The sequence below is a fragment of the Thermobia domestica genome, chromosome 12 (genome assembly GCF_964235325.1).
Source record: "Thermobia domestica chromosome 12, izTheDome1.hap1.1, whole genome shotgun sequence".
NCBI classification, from domain to species: Eukaryota; Metazoa; Arthropoda; class Insecta; order Zygentoma; family Lepismatidae; genus Thermobia; species Thermobia domestica.
In genome coordinates this window covers 202757231-202773775 of record NC_137465.1, presented here as the reverse complement: position 1 = coordinate 202773775, position 16545 = coordinate 202757231, and the positions used below count along the sequence as shown (strand labels likewise).

Genomic DNA, 16545 nt, shown 5'->3' with positions numbered 1-16545 from the left:
AGCCTCTTTTATAATTTTTGGCTGGAGAAGTATTCCAAATGTTTGTTAGGAATGGCGACCACCATGATGGTAAACCGATCACGTTGATCGGCATTCCCAACATTGCGCCACTTTGAAAATCGAGCTGGTTATACTGTAAAACGTAGTTTATTTGAAATGAGGGGTTCGGCCGTAAAACTTGATAACCCACAAAAGTCAGATTTCGAGAAAATCGCATTTAAATTTTTGTGAAAATCTGTATTGAAAAGTAAACATAAAAATAAAATAATACAAACATGAAATAACATTGAGTATATCTCCTTTCAGGTTATGACATTTAAACTTAATATTATTTGCAATGAAAAAATTTTAATCCCCTTCTTGCCTTTAATCTGAGTTTAAAATGTGGCTTATCATGTTTTAGAGAAATGAACAAAAGTGTACCACACAAGTATACTACTTGAATAATGTTACTACTTACAGTTGAGGAAGTCCGTTAAGGTACAAAATCACTTCGAGGCATCAATATAATAAGTATTAATTATTTATGATAATTTTAGCTGTTTGCAGAAATCACTGTACACTGGATTTATCCACTGCAGGTAATCCTTTATGGCATGTAACTTTGTGTTACCGATAGGTCTCCGTGTGGTGTATTGTTGTTGCGGAGAAGTTCCTGTAAATCCACCAGTTTCTTTCTTTCTTCCATAGATTTAATCTTTCCCCAACATCGGGATTTCACGAGTAAGTAACGAAGAGTACGTACGGTTCCGAATGACAAAACGTGAACCTTTGGAGACATTAACCTCTCTCCGTGTGGCTCTTCTTTTATATGGCTTGTTTTAGGTGAGATGTTTGAAAGAAATATTTCAATGACAATAAATGAGTTTCTTGATCACTTCAATCCAATGCTTGGGAAGAGACCTGGCTTCGGGAGATCATGTGGTTCGGATTCCATGTTAATCAATAGGTCCCATCTCATATAGCCTCGCTGCTGAAAGGGACGTTAAACTCAAAATCAACTCAACTCAACCATTGCTTAGGCTATACACATTTTGATAGTGACGTTTGACACAGTTTTCTATACATGCAAAATCTCTATCGCTAGCCATATTTTGTGGCCGACGACTGGGAAAATTTGCGACACCGACTGAAATCTATCACTGTATGTACAAGACTATAAAGTGCATTATAAGTCATTACATATTCATTGCATATAAAACATAGTAAAGCACAATCCCACTACAAGAGTAATACAGCTCAATAAAAAATAACGATGTATGTTCCTTTCACTAGATACATTCTATATACTTAGAGTATATCAACACGGAAATCAGGCTGCTGATAATAAGGGTAATTTAATTATTTAACAGAAATAAAGCCCATTTTGACGTAAAACTTGATATCCCATCAATGTGTAATTGCTTGCACATAGGGTAGCGTCTCCGTACCTTATGATCATGATATTCCTTGTTGTTCCTGCTACAACTTGTAGAATTTTTGGAAATATAGTCCGGATCTTCATCGCTATTGTCAACAACACCAGACATCACCAAATCGACTTCCATATTCTGTGGATGCCGACATATTGTCCTCTATTTCCACAATATTGATTGTGGCTTACCATGTTTTACTTCAAACACGTTGTGGTTTCCCATGCTTTATGCAGTCACCTACAACATCTACCGACGAAATTTTCAACCATTTCAAATGACACTCTTACGCGTTCACCCAAGACAAGGTAATTACAGTTCAGAACTCAATTTCGCTCGGTCGGTGGGTTACCATGTTTTACGTCCGAGCCCCTCAAATATAACTATGTATCGTGCATTAGACGTGAGTATTACGTTTTATGAATCTTAGTAACTTCAAGACCTTACAACTTAAAATTGTACGTGTCGTGAGTTGAAATATGCAGATCCTTATAAGAAAATCAACAAAAACAAGTTTCAGCACGCTGTAGACTTCAGTCTTCTGTGACAACTTCCTCGACAATACACAAGAAACCTTGCTACAAGAGGCATATACTAGCACTAGTTTGACTTCTCCTCGGGTCACGCTAGAGGGCAAAGTGGACTGATCGCCATTCCCAACTGATCGCCATTCCCTTCCTCTCCCCTAATATCAATCACGTCTCAAGAAAAACAACAAATTTTCGCCAGTGTGTCTTACAATTAGAATGAGGTTTTGGATTTTTGAAGCGAAACTGCAGAAAACAAATTAAGTGTTAGTGAGAATACAAATTAAGTGTCAGTGGTAACGCCCATAAATCACATGTTGAATAGCTATAGCTGGTTTCTTGCCACAAACGACGGAGAGATTTCTTGGGTGACCTAAGGAGTCGATAACTGACATCTTTTACAACACCCGCCTGCGGGATCCAATGCTTCCTTGTCTCACTCAGAACCGATCCTGTTTTTTTCCAATTTATTCACTAGCGACCACATTATGTTCCTGTCTGGGAAAGAATGTGAGACAAATTTGTTTTTCTGAATGTCCTTTGCATAGCAACAATAAATTCCGTTCTCCAAAGTTTTAACGATAAACTTATGTTGTTCCAAAGAGTACACTATTCTTACTATGCGCTGATCATACTACATAGTAGCACATAATTGTACAGCACAATTCCCAATACAGCCGGCCCAGTTTTCTGTTTCTTACTGACCTTAGCAAGGTTGCCATCTAACGAAGAAAACTCAAATCTCCACACCACACCACACCACACCGCACTCCATTCCAATTGTAAGATACTCTGGCAAAAATTTTTGAGGCGTAATCAGTGGTGTAATGCTAGAATTTTTGGTAAGTGTACGCTTGAGCATAGCGTATATGCAAGACTATACTATTGGTGTATACGCACCCCAATATACGCTCATTCTTTCGTAAATATACGCAGGACTATAAAACTTCTAGATGGGTATACGCCGAATACTCCCGTATACGCCCCATTACATCCCTGGGCGTAATCGATATTACCTCGGATGAATTTAAACTAGTAAACATAGTGCTATAAATCTCCCATCCTTTCTTGATCATTTGCCACAAATCGCTTGAAAATCGGACTTCAGTTAGAAATTCTAGACCCAAATGAAATCCGTGAATTTTAAAACAATCACCCTTTATTTGATTAACACTGTTTTGAAGTTGTATTGTGAATTCTTATTGTGCAGTTTATGTGTTTCATTGCCATTATCGTGACGATGCAAATAGCCTCTCCGCTGATGTCCCATTAAACTTTAACCAACCAAATATTATTCAATAGGCCAGTGAACGCTGCTGGCCACAGATGAAAACATCTGATTTATGGGGCTTGGCACTTAAAGTGTTAAGTTACTGCGCATTATATTCAGGAGTAAAAGTGGATCTGAAAAGGTCGGGGGACGCTAGATAGCGGCATGACGTCACACAGTCCCCCTGCCTATCTTTGCCCATTGTAATTTTTTAGGAACTGGGGGACGAAATACATATTTTTTGGTAGTGATGGGACGGTGTCTCCCGGCGATCCCTCTCACTTTTACTCCTGATTACATTTATATTTTTTGAAAATTTAGAGTACTCCCTTAATAGGTTATCAATTTTATTATTATTAGTCTTTCAATTGTTAGAATATCCGCACTGTATGCATTTTACCTTAGCATAGTTGTAAGTAGTTGAAAATACTATTATATTTTATTTATTTTAAATTTTTAGGTGTGACTGTGAATAGCCTCAATCCTGGACTTGTTCGCACAGAATTATTTCGATTCCTACAGGCGCCATTTATTTCTGTGGTTTTTAATTTCATTGCTAAACTTTTCTTTAAGGTTTGTAAGGATTATCATTACATCTAATTTTAATCTATAAACGATTTCATTTTGATTACTTTTAACTTTTATATAGAACTGAATTTAATAGGGCAAGTATTTTCAATTTTGCACTTAGCTAATAATAATAGACAAGTTTATTTTATAAGTGTTTTTTTTTGTTTTTTGTTTTCGGAATTTAATAATTTTGCCATTGATATTTACACTACAATTGTTCCTAATTTCGCAGTTGTCTTTCCTTATTTCGCAATAGGATTGACTAATTTCACTACATGACTTTTTAAATATATAGATTTTGCGATATATGTTATGATTTATATTATTATAAATATGGAGACTTGGAAACGTTTTTATATCATATTTTGTTATTGCTCATTATTATTAAACGAACATAACATTTAAGTCGTCATTCAAATAAGTCAATCCAATCAGGCCTGTAGCCAGCCCAAAAGTTTAGGGGGGCCCGGTAGAAGTTAGGGGGGCCCGGTAGAAGTTAGGGGGGGCCGACCCAATCATATTATACTTCATCATCATATTATATTTCATTTGCAAGCCTAGCGTGAAACTTTTAGGGGGCAACCAAAGTTTAGGGGGGGCCCGGCCCCCTAGCCCCCCGTTGATACGGGCCTGAATCCAATCAAAATGTAGCTACAGAAGAAAAAATATTGAAGTATATATAAGCGTGATGAAATATACTTACACATTAAACAATAGAATATAAAAGAGAATTTTTGCTGTTAGGACTGCTATACACAGTGGCGTATTTCGATTTTGTTTCGAGGGGGCTTTGCTAACTTTCGGGGGGACTTTGCCTGAAAATGGGAAAATTTTGCAAGATATTTCATATACTTTACTATAGTAAGATTTCCGGGGGGGGACTTACCGACGGAAGCCCCCTGAATTCCTCACTGGCTATAAACTTATGACACAAATCCTAGGAAATATCTCAGGATTTAAAATAGACAAATGTTACGACATATCGAAATCCTATCCTATGTGCCATACACGTGAAAATCTTTCCTGTTTCAGATCCTCCGAAGAGGTGTCAGGTCTCACAGCGCATACTCGGCCAGCAATACTTTCCAGTGCCTTCTGCCTTGTATGTCAGTTGTGATAGAGTGTTGACTTTGTCTTATATAAAAATGTATGCTCCTCATATGCACTAATAAGTGCGCAAATAGCATCTTTGCTGGCGGGGAATAGAACAAATTTGTTTGCACTTTTTCTCACCTGATGTCGCTTAAATCGAAATCGTAGGAATTTTCTTTCCGAAATAAAGCGTGTTGTGTGTAAACAAGAGAAATCTGATAGGATCGTTCAGAACATAGGAAATGACATGCGATCTGCTGCCATACACGTTGAGATTTTGACTCTAGGAAAAATCGTAAAAGATTTCCTAGGATCTATCTCATAGTGTATAGCTAGCCTAAATGAAAAAAAGAAAACGAGTCCGGCCTTAATGAAATAAACAAGATAGGTCTAATGATAACAACAGCTAGCCCACATGAAAATCAACAAATGAACAATGAGAGTTAATATTTCCCCAACAAAAGGTCCAATTATTTTATGTGTTATGTTTGACAACAGCTTTCGTCTACCTTTGATTTCCCTTGCACCATGGTTTCTAAAATTAAGAAAAATAAAATCGAAATTAATCCTGTAAGTAGCTTTGTACTAAAGATACGGAAACTTTGAATATATTTTATTGTTTGTCAATTCTTTTCTATATTTACGCTCAGATGCATACAATGCGCTGGGCGGTTTGATAAGTCCGTGAAAAAATTGAAAACTACTGCATTTTCAGGGATAACATTATTTTATTTTTCAACGTAGTCTCCTTTGAGGCTGATACTCTTCGCCCAACGCTGCTCCAGTTTGTTGATCCACTCTAAATAATATGATTGGTCTAACTCTGCAAAAAAGGCACTAGTTGCTGCAACCACCTCCTCGTTTGACAAAAATCTGCATCCCGCCAACCATTTCTTCAGATCGGGAAACAAGTAGTAGTCCGAGGGGTCCAAATCTGACATATAAGGGGGATGCGGAAGGAGTTGGAATTTTAATTCCGTCAATTTTGCGGCTACAATGACAGATGAGTGCACTGAGGAATTGTCGTGATGGAAAATAACATTTTTGTGGACCAATCGTGGACGTTTTCCTTCCAGCTCAGTTTATAAACGGTCCAATAACGATAAATAATATTCACCTGTAATAGTTTTCCCCTTTGATAAATAGTCGATGAGAATTACGCCTTGAGAATCCCAAAAGACAGTCGCCATCACTTTCCCGGCAGAAGGAACGGTCTTCGCCTTCTTTGGTGCAGATTCCCCGCTGGCAACCCATTGTTTGGACTGTGCCTTGATATCAGGTGTGTAGTGGTGTATCCACGTTTCGTTCACGGTGACGAAGCGACACTTAAAGTTCTGTGGATTCCGTTGAAACAACCGCAAACCGTCCTGGGAACACCTCACACGATTTTGTTTTTGATCCACTGTGAGCAATAGCGGCACCCATCGTGCGGATAGCTTTTTTATGCCCAAGTGTTGATGCAAAACATTATGTACCCTTTCACTAGATATGCCTACAGCACTAGCAATCTCACACACCTTCACTCGTCTATCATCCATGACCATATAATGGATTTTCTCAATGATTTTTGGTGTAGTGATCTCGATAGGGCGTCCAGAACGTTCACCGTCATTTGTGCTCATATGGCCACTCCGAAAATTTTGAAACCACTTATACACTGTTCTAATCGAAGGTGCAGATTCACCATAATGTTTACCTAGCTTCGACTTCGTCTTCTGAGGCGAAGTACTTTTCATAAAATAATGGCTCACGAGCTGCCCTCCCCTTCGGGCGCCCATGCATATAAGCTACTAAATGTTGCTGTTTCGATGCTGTGGACTTATAGTTACGGACCGATGGCAATCAATACATCAATTTCTTTGTATCATTGCGTCGTCGGGAAGCTAAGACAAAGGTTTGGTTTCCTATCGATCTTTCTCATGGTAACTCTAAGCCCACTAATTCAACAGTACGCTGAAAATTCACTGGGGAGGATTTAGCTTATCTCTTTAAAACTATGGTCGATTGCCATGCGATTTGCCAATGTTTGGGAAGTAGAAAAAGATTAAAATGGAACTTACTTCCTCTCGGACCAAGAACAGCACATAACCATAAGAGCAATTCATTCCACAGAAGCATCCGTCCGACATCGCATGGTAAAAAGTTTGTTGGATTGTACTTTCATGTAAGGAGATTGCTTTTAACGGTTGACTGTGGTATTAGCTTAGTGGGAGTGAAATGTCTACCGAAGTGTGTCATTTCGAAAGGGGAACAATAAAAAGAAACTACAGAACCTGGTTAATCGAACTAATCGTCGTCTGCAACCACACAGCTTTTGTATTGGCTATTTTGTTGATAAACGCCTGTCCTCAAGGATCAGTTCATGGACGCATCATGTGATCTTGGGGTAAGCGTAAGCTTCTTTAGCGTAGGAGACCCAGGCTCGATCTCCAGCAGAAGCTCATGTGGTTCGGATTTCACGTTAAGCTATGTCCACGTCTCATGTAGCCTTGCTGCTGAAAAGGAGGATAAACTCTAATCTACTTAACCAACCAACGCATTACCGGATCGGTTGAAGTTGGAGAAAGCTACTGAGGGCTCATCTTCAATAGCAAAATGGTAAGCTAACACAGTAGGAAGGACACTGTCCCTTCAGACTTCTCCTGGGAAAACACGAAATTTATAACGGGTGACACTCCACACCTATGGAACTTGCTTAAGCCTCCATCATCAGTGATTCAAGGTTGAGCAAAAAATTGTTACATTAGTACTATGATAATGAGCATTCATATGAATCTACATTCAAGGTTTAATGTGGACAAGAGGGGAGCAAAGCCAGGAAGCAATCCCTCGTGCTGTAGTTTCTGGTGTGATTAACATTAAATTACAGAAATCGGTTTATGTGCTTTATTAATGATTTACTTCCCACAGATGGACATTCTGGAGTCGAAGGTCCTCGAGCTCAGGATCACCACCTTCAATAGTATTTGCTCTCACAAACCTCAGCGTAACCCACATTAACTTAACCTTGCATTCACTCGAGCTTCAGCCTTGAATCCACAATGAGGCTCGCGTTGACTAGCCTCATTAGAGCTCAAAACTATGGTTCGCTATGCACTTAAAGTACTGGTGCGCACCGGCTCACTTTCATATATTCAGCTTTGAACTTTTGATTCCGAGAGTCGGCACGAAAGAACACCATTTGAATAAATTATTCGTAAACAGTGCAATATTGAAGTGACCACATACGGCGGACGTTCTAAAGCATCAGAAACACCAACAGTATTGATTCCAAGGGGAAAGGGGAATAAGATACGCGAAGTCACGAATGTACACAATACTTCATGTAAAACTATTATAATTAACGCGTATTGCATTAACTCCAGTAACTTTAATAAATATATTAAATACTGTAGTGTTTGAGTAAGCAAATCTAATGTATTGTGACATACATTTGAAACGGAACTCTTTTGAAAATCCAAAGAAGAGTAATTCCCCTTCCTATTCTACTTTGCGAAGGAATCATGTTGAGCACGGAAAACAGTTCAGATTGCAGTCAAATTTGATTTTCAAATTAGTTCTAGAATAATAATAATTCCATTCACAGCATAACACATGCTAGCACAGGTAGCGACATCTATTAGCGTAGCTTTTATTATTACTATTATTATTAATGTGACGCACAGACTAAAACATTTGACATTTATTATTGGGATAACGATGTTGGTTGTTTATACAGGATGTTTCAAAACAACGCCGACAACGTTTGGGAGGTGATTCCTGACACCAAGATAAGACAAAAAGTATAGACTGACCTGGGTCCACAAATGCTTCCTTTTGGAATTATAGGCTGCTGAAAACATGAAAAAAATGAACTTTGATGGTCTATAGCTCCAATACTATGGGACCTCATAGCTCCAATACTATGGGACCTACCGTAGTCGGATCAAGAATTCACTTAGGAACTAATATGTGTAGTATCCAAATACACAAGTTTCAGAATCCTCTGATAGGCCTACTTCCGTAACAACTTTTATAGAGGTAGTTGATGAGTACTTCAAATTATATGCCCGTAGCCAAACTCTCTCTATAAAAATTGTTGCGTGAGTACCTTATAATTCTCAAACTAGCGCACATAGTTCCTAAGTGAAGTCTTGACCGTTGTCGGTGTTGTTTTGAAACACCCTGTAGGTTATAAAAACTCTGACATTAGAATGAGTTTTCTTTAGTTCTATTTCTTATTTAAGATATATTCTACTACAAAATCAATTAGTAGGCTATCAACTGTAGCCTTAATAGCAACTAAACAAATATATATGATCACTAAGTTGAACAATTAGTCATTGTTGATTCTTCTAAATTTGCTGTTTGTTGGTTGCAGACTCCAGAGGAAGGAGCCCAAACGTCCATCTATTTAGCAGTTTCAGAAGAAGTGGAGGGAGTAACTGGGAAATATTTCGATGCTTGTAAGGTTTGTATATACAAAGAGAATAATCAGGTTCACTTACCTCCTTCCTTACTTTTAACTTTGTTATTGTAGTGTTTACAAATAGTACGTGTGTCACTGTTAAGAATGTGTGTGTCCCTTTAAAAAATATCTAGGTTACCGTATTATATATACACTGTGATTCAATGGAATAAAATCAATAAAATATTATCGACAACGAACGACATATTTTTACCGTTAAAAACATTATTTTCTTCCCACTTACCATTCCATTATGAAAATAAGAAATAACTTTATGTCCATTATGAAAATAACAAATAATAAGATAACCTTTATTGGAATTAACATTTGGTCTTGAAGAGTTATTATTGCAATAATAAACTTCAGGTTTGCAGTATGGCCACTCACGGCCTACTCCAGGTCCTCAATAGTCAAAAGTTAGTTTTCCTACATCAACTTTATATCTCCGTAGAATTTCCTTTGGTACACTTAGGTCAACGGCGTTATCAAAGTCTTGCTTAGAATCACCGCCAATATAATTATATTACGTAGAACGACCGAAGCTCTAAATACTATAACGTAGCTTCTGTTAGTGGCTTATTTAGAATTTTATTTCAGGAGAGCACGGGGAAAGCAGGGGGAGGACAATTGCCCAACCGAGTTTGAGAATTAAATATATTTCAATCGACTGTCTACTAAAATACTAGGAAAAAACGTATGTCGGTGAAGGATCTTACCCCCAGGCAAATGTGAAATAACGCTCCTGCAAACACAGGTTGAATATTTGTTATCTCATTTCAACTTAAATTATTTCATTTTAGAGAAAAATGGAAATATTCAGTTTTATTTGCGTACGTTCTGAAAGAAAACGTTCAGATAAGTTGAAGCTTAAATATACTGACTGCAGTTTCAATGATAAGAACTGCAGACTGGTGAATCTTATGTGATATGGTACACATACAAATTTAGCAGTGAATCTAACCTTTTATTCTATTCATAGAAGCAAACGGAAGCATCCTCTTGGCCTAGATAATTTCCCGGACTACTTATCCCGCCCCCCTGTTGATTTTCTTTAATTCAAATACTTACCTTTCTTTATAACTAAACGACGTAAATATTCCTTTACTATAATAACTAAAGTCCCGTTATGTTGATATCCGTGCAAGTTAGTGTGGAACACCAGTTTCGCCTATAAGCTTCTCTTAGTTTTGGTGTCACTGATGACGGTCGAATATGATAGGAGAAACGAAAGAAAGTAACAGTAAGAAAAAGAAAGAGGAGAGTAGAATGGACGAAAGGAAGGAAAAAAAGAACGCAGTTCTTTACATGAAATGAAATTTGACAAATACAGTATTATTTCTCAACAAAGAGAATGAGAAAGTAAAAACTCAATGACATTCTTAGAAATGGTAAAATGGATTATTGTTATATGTGGAGAAAACTAACAAATTTATTTCTGGAGGGGGCTTGAGCCTCTCTAATAGGCCACTACTTGTACCATATACTTAATAAATGATTAAGTGAATTAAGTCATGCTATATCTCAGGGCATCTCTGGCATGTTAAAATTGAGAGGGAGGGACGGGGACGACTAGAATGCTAGACCCTTTCTATTTCAAGTGTGCCCTCGGAAAATATGTGAAACATACTTCGGCCCCACCCCCGCCACATTCTTACGGCGGAAACCCTCCCTTTCCTTTAAGGAAAGAAATGGATGACCTCGACAGTGTTGCCAATTAGTCACTCAGTCGTTAGGTCTTGGTGAGTGAAGATCGTAGGCTACTTAGAATGGCTAACAAGACAGTGCACTGCCAACCCCGTGAAATAATTCAATGTGGCAACCATGTTCGCATCCAACTCGAAGGTCACAGTTACTTGTTCCACCTCCTTCGAGAGAGGTACGGTAAAACATACATCGACAGCAGCGCCAGCAGGGCCACACTTGAAATAGATAGGCTGTAGTAGACCCCAACTAAAGTTATGTCAAAATTATGAGTGAACTGGAATCTACTTTATTAATGGCATCCGCTCTTTCTACCTTTACAACACAATTCATCATAATTTTCTTCCATCATTGGTAGACTACTGGTAGACATCCAAAAAGAAATTAAGTTTATATATATAATAGGTTCTTAGGGAATTTCTTCACCTTAACATTCCTACCGGTAAATTCCTGCTCAGTGTTCGTAAACGCATTTGCAGCAGTGTAGTTTTATAGTCCTCATATATTTCCATTGTTTAGCTAACAAAATCTTAACTCTCTGAAAGAAGTTTTACAATGATACTTGATTTGATTGCGAATTTCGAATTTTTGATTTTGATTCTTCTTCTATATTCTTAATAAATCCAAAAGGTATATTATCTACCTTTTTGTTCTTCATTTCTCTGTTTGTTTTTGAACTTGTCCTTGTTTACTTCGTTTTCCGTTTTAAATTCTAAAATGTACAGTTTATTCTTGCTATCATCCGGTTCCTCAATGTATTCTTTCCCAGTTCCTCAAACTCAATTCGCTCATTAAACACTCATTTCTATCTTTAGTTTCTATATTGTCATAGTAGTTGTCCCTTGTTGTCCTTCTACAGTATTCGCATGAAATTTAATCTCATATATAATATTCAAATTACTCCTCTTGCCACCTCTTGCCACAAATCTTTTTAAATTCCTCTTGCCACCTTCGCTTCTATTGTACAGTACATTTCCCCGTTTTTGTTGATTTCCCTTCTTAATTCGGAGATAAACTTTTTATATATCCTTTCCTTCCCTTCTCCAGTCCCCCTTCGTCATGGAAACCAATTGTTGCTGGTTAAGCAATGAAAAAATAGTGTCCTACAGCCGAGACTACTTTGACTAACCAAGAAGCGTAACTTAAAAAAAAAAAAAAATCTTTCTTTGAAAGTGATACACGTCAGGCGGACACTCTAATCAGATTAACCTAATGTGTAAGAACAGACATAATTTTAATTTGTTCTGCCTATGTTTTTAGTTCTTCCATATAGATGTAAATACTTTCAGAATTGATCCATTTATCTCGTACTCAAAATATTTGGGGGGACGCGTCCCCCTGTCCCCCCGCCAGAGATGCATGTGCCATATCTATGTTTTAAGCTATTCTTAATACTTCTTATTGCATATGCTAGTAATTGAACTATCTTCTCTTAACTTCCTTTATCACGATTTATAATAATAATAATAATAATAATAATAATAATAATAATAATAATAATAATAATAATAATAATAATAATAATAATAATTATTATTATTATTATTATTATTATTATTATTATATGAACCATGCTATAAGTAATTTATTTAATATTTTTAATAACAGGCAAACATAATTCCATGTGTAACCCTATCAGTCACGATTCTGGAACTTATTACAAGAATAACAAACACATCAGTTTAATATTTATTTATTAAAACTAGGATGGTAGCCCCGGGTCAGTGCGAGCAGTCCCGGATTCAATTCCCAATGGGAGCACTCGGTCGAAAAAGTGTAAAACGCTTTCTCAGGCAAGCCAACCCGAGTGAGATTTTCTTGGGTTTTCCTCATTCCCACCAGGCAAATGCCGGGGTGATACCTAACTTATAGGTACCAGGCCGCTTCCTTCCTTCCCCAATCCTTTCTTCCTTTCATTTCTCCGGGATAATGTACTCGCCGAGGGACATCATCCCTCAAATGTGACGGGCTAAATGGCCTTAGATGCCGAAAGCGCAGAAATCTAACTCCTAAATCCTAAAACTAAAATAAAGTGATATAGCTTTAACAAATTATCATTGAAATACATAATTCTACAAACTAGCGATATTGTGGACTTTTATTAGTATATATTATGTTTTAACGTGTTCAACAAATAATTGATACCTGCTTCTATTTAGTACTACGTAATTTACATCTTCTCGTATATTTTAACATAAGGCAAATCTAGTTTTGGTGTTTACACCTTCTCGAGTTCCTTTTTGTACTGTTTTGTCTTATTTTGCAAGACTATTTTTTTTTTTTTTTTTACACAACATTTTATATTTGAAGTTAGGCACGGTAGTTAATGCTTAATTTTATATCGTACTTTCTATTGGTATTGAACAAACATGTATGTAATTACCTTACTTGATTGGCACTATTCTTATCACTTTAAATGTGTGATTCAATTCAGTTATTATTATTATTATTGATTGGTATGTGTTTCAGTACAAATCAGCTGTAGATTGTATCTCTTAAAAAATCTCCAATATTTTTAGCGTTTAACGAAAGCATGTTCAAAGATCATACACATATCAATCGATAATTCTCTTAAGCTGAACAAAATGATATGGATGAGAAATCCTCATGTGTAGTTTTCGATAATATAGATAAAACTAACTTCTTTATGAACTAAAAAGTAATTCTGTATGAGGATTGATGCCAATTACTAATGTGAAACAGGTATTGAAACATACTCTCCTTAAGTTCTTCATGAGGACATTCAGAAGGCTACAGTGCATAGTAGGTCTATGGGTAATAAGGTATAGCCTAAAATTGTGATTAACTCTTAAATTTTTTAAAATTCTGTTTAAAATAGTGTCCAAATATAAGACACATAAGACGATAGATCACATGAGTAAGGGCGCCGATTTTCCAGTAACTTTGGAGGGGGGGGGCATTCATAAAGAAAATACATGTAACAATACATATAACAATAAAAATGCATATAAAAATATATATTCATAAAAATGCATGGGAACCCACATGAGCTTTGGGGGGCCCGGGCCCCCTCGGCCCCCAGGATAGGCGCCCTTGCACATGAGCATAACAAGACTCATGAGCTCGAGTGTAAAATTTCATGAGCTCGAGTGCTTTCAGAGAAAATAAAGAAAAACAAACTTTTGTGGCGCTAAAGACTACGTCAGTCGTTGCCATTAATAATTCACAATTTTTGTTTTTCTGCAAGAAGTTATATATTGATGCACTGTATATGCAACACAATACACTATTAACAACCATATTGTTATTTGAGGCGCCTAGGATCAAAATCCGCTACATCAATTTCGTTTAGTTTCGAGTAATCTCGCAAAACGTGCAGTGAAGCTCTATATACACGCGTACAAAGTCCCATATTTGAACTAGTTTTTTAATATGAAATATTAAGCTATTAAACAAAATACTGTTTGCATGGAATTCCTGTAAATCAAACATATAACAAGAGAAACTCTTAAATTTCGATTTTAAAAAAATGGATTTCGCAGTTTTTGATACTGGACGCCCCATTCGTCTTTCTCCAACGGTGACGCACATACTCCGTTACGCACAAACCAGGGACGGATCCAGGGAGCGATCGGGGCGAGGAAACTTTCTTATTTTATATAAAATAAAACTCATACCAGAGTTTGGAGCTCTTAAAAGTAGCTCTAAGTAGCAGTATTTTCAACCTCCCCAGAAGCCCGTCCTGAATCCGCCCCTGGTACAAAATACTTATAACTATGATGTAAAGAAACCAACTAACAAACCAGATGGCCTACGGAACCCGGAGCCAGTTCCCAAAACCTCTCCATTGACTTCTGTCCTTAGCCATCTGGATCCAGTTTCTACTTTGTATTCCTATTTCTGCCAGATCCGTCTTAATATTGTCCTCCCATCTGCACGAAAATCTTCTCAATAGTTGAGTTGAGTTGATTTGAGTTTAACGTCCCGTTCAGCAGCGAGGCTATATGAGACGTGGACCTACTGATTAACGTGGAATCCGAACCACAGGAGCTCCCGCCGGGATCTTCTCAATAGTCGTTTTTCGATTAGATTTGCAGTTAAAATTTCGAAAGCGTACCAATTTTCTTGTATTCTGCCCACGCAAGCTACCTGAGCCTCCTAGACTTAATGATCCTAACAATGTTTGCTAAACGGTATACACTGTCTCATTATGAAGTTTTCGCCATTTCCCATTCCTGTTCCTGTTACGTTAGAATATTCGCGTCAGTACTGTATTCTCAACTGCTTTCAGTCTGCGATTTTCGCTCAGAGCAGCGATCATATTTCTCAAACATATAGCACAAGAGGCATCATTATCGTTTTATATTCTCTAAATTTAAGATTTATGCCCAGAATTCGCGACGACAAAAGATTCTGAGCTCAATAATAATACGAATTCCCTAATTTTATTCGACATTTAATTTCTTCGTGGATATTGGCTTTGGTGTGTTAACATTCATTCTTAATATTTCTCTGCAATATTTAACAAATATCCCTCGTACTCTAACAATATTTGTAATTCCAGTGTAAAAAAAGGTAGAAAAGAAGGGAGTTATCATAAATACCAATGATGATTCCGGAGGAGGTTCTTCGATCATGGTCAATGTAGATTATCGCTATGAATTTCGCAGTGCTACTACTTTCACCTCTTGTAAATTGAAAGTCACTTTAAATTTTATTACACAAGGGCAAATATTCATAATAAAGAAGAGTTTCAAATATGGTGGACACATTCCCTAACCTAACCTAACCTAAACTAATCAAAGCTGTTTAAGACTGACAAATATATTTCTGAGTAATACTTGAAATTTCCCGAAAATATGGCCAAAAATATGCTTATCTATCACTTCGGGCCCAGAAAATTATAATGAGGTTCAAATATGCATTAATGTGACAGTATAAACCACATTTTTGTGTTCACAACAGCCAGAATGTGTTTATATTTACTTAGACATGTACCAGGATAACAAATATGCCTTGTCATGGAAATCCTATTCTTAGTGATGTCAAACACTTAATATTCAATTTCGTTCATACTGGAGGGAAACTAACTTCCATCATCACCTATTTAGATGATTCACAATAACTTTTCTAGATCGTAAAAGCCGGCACAATAACTATCCTTGTTTCAAACCTGTCAAGACAACAAACTTTTAAATATCAGCAACCATGACTATTTTCAACTTTCATATATACACACTTATATTTCTATCGTAGATTAGCCTTCTAGTTTCTTTTCAATACAAAATGTTAGTATTTAATATACATATTGATGACAATTACGAGTACCATTTTGAATTGTTTCAGGAGTCAACGACATCGGTAGAAGCTCAGGATGAAGCACTGGCTAGGAAGTTGTGGGAAAAGTGTGAGTTTTATGTGGGGCTCCGGCCTAAAGAAGTCTCCTAATTTTTGTTGAATAACGATATTTGTTAAAGGAAAGCGTAGCGGTGATCGAGTGTGGTTGCTGCGCCATGAACAGGGAGGTTTAATATGTAAACGCTTTATGAATAAACAGCACATACG

At 37.0% G+C, this 16545-nt stretch overlaps 1 protein-coding gene and 1 long non-coding RNA gene across 2 annotated transcripts in view; both read left to right on the top strand.

Annotated features, from left to right (window-relative positions):
- The window catches only part of LOC145666242 (retinol dehydrogenase 13-like), a 22432-nt gene extending 22112 nt beyond the window's left edge, over positions 1-320 (top strand). The window contains exon 5 of the mRNA XM_081733307.1: positions 307-320. Within this exon, the coding sequence (XP_081589433.1) occupies positions 307-320 (14 nt within the window). The remainder of the gene's footprint in view (positions 1-306) is intronic.
- Positions 321-3667: 3347 nt separating this feature from the next.
- On the top strand, positions 3668-16545 carry LOC145665857 (uncharacterized). Its single transcript, XR_014127667.1, has 3 exons — positions 3668-3782; positions 9232-9321; positions 16327-16545. It is a non-coding gene; the product is annotated as an uncharacterized LOC145665857 (long non-coding RNA).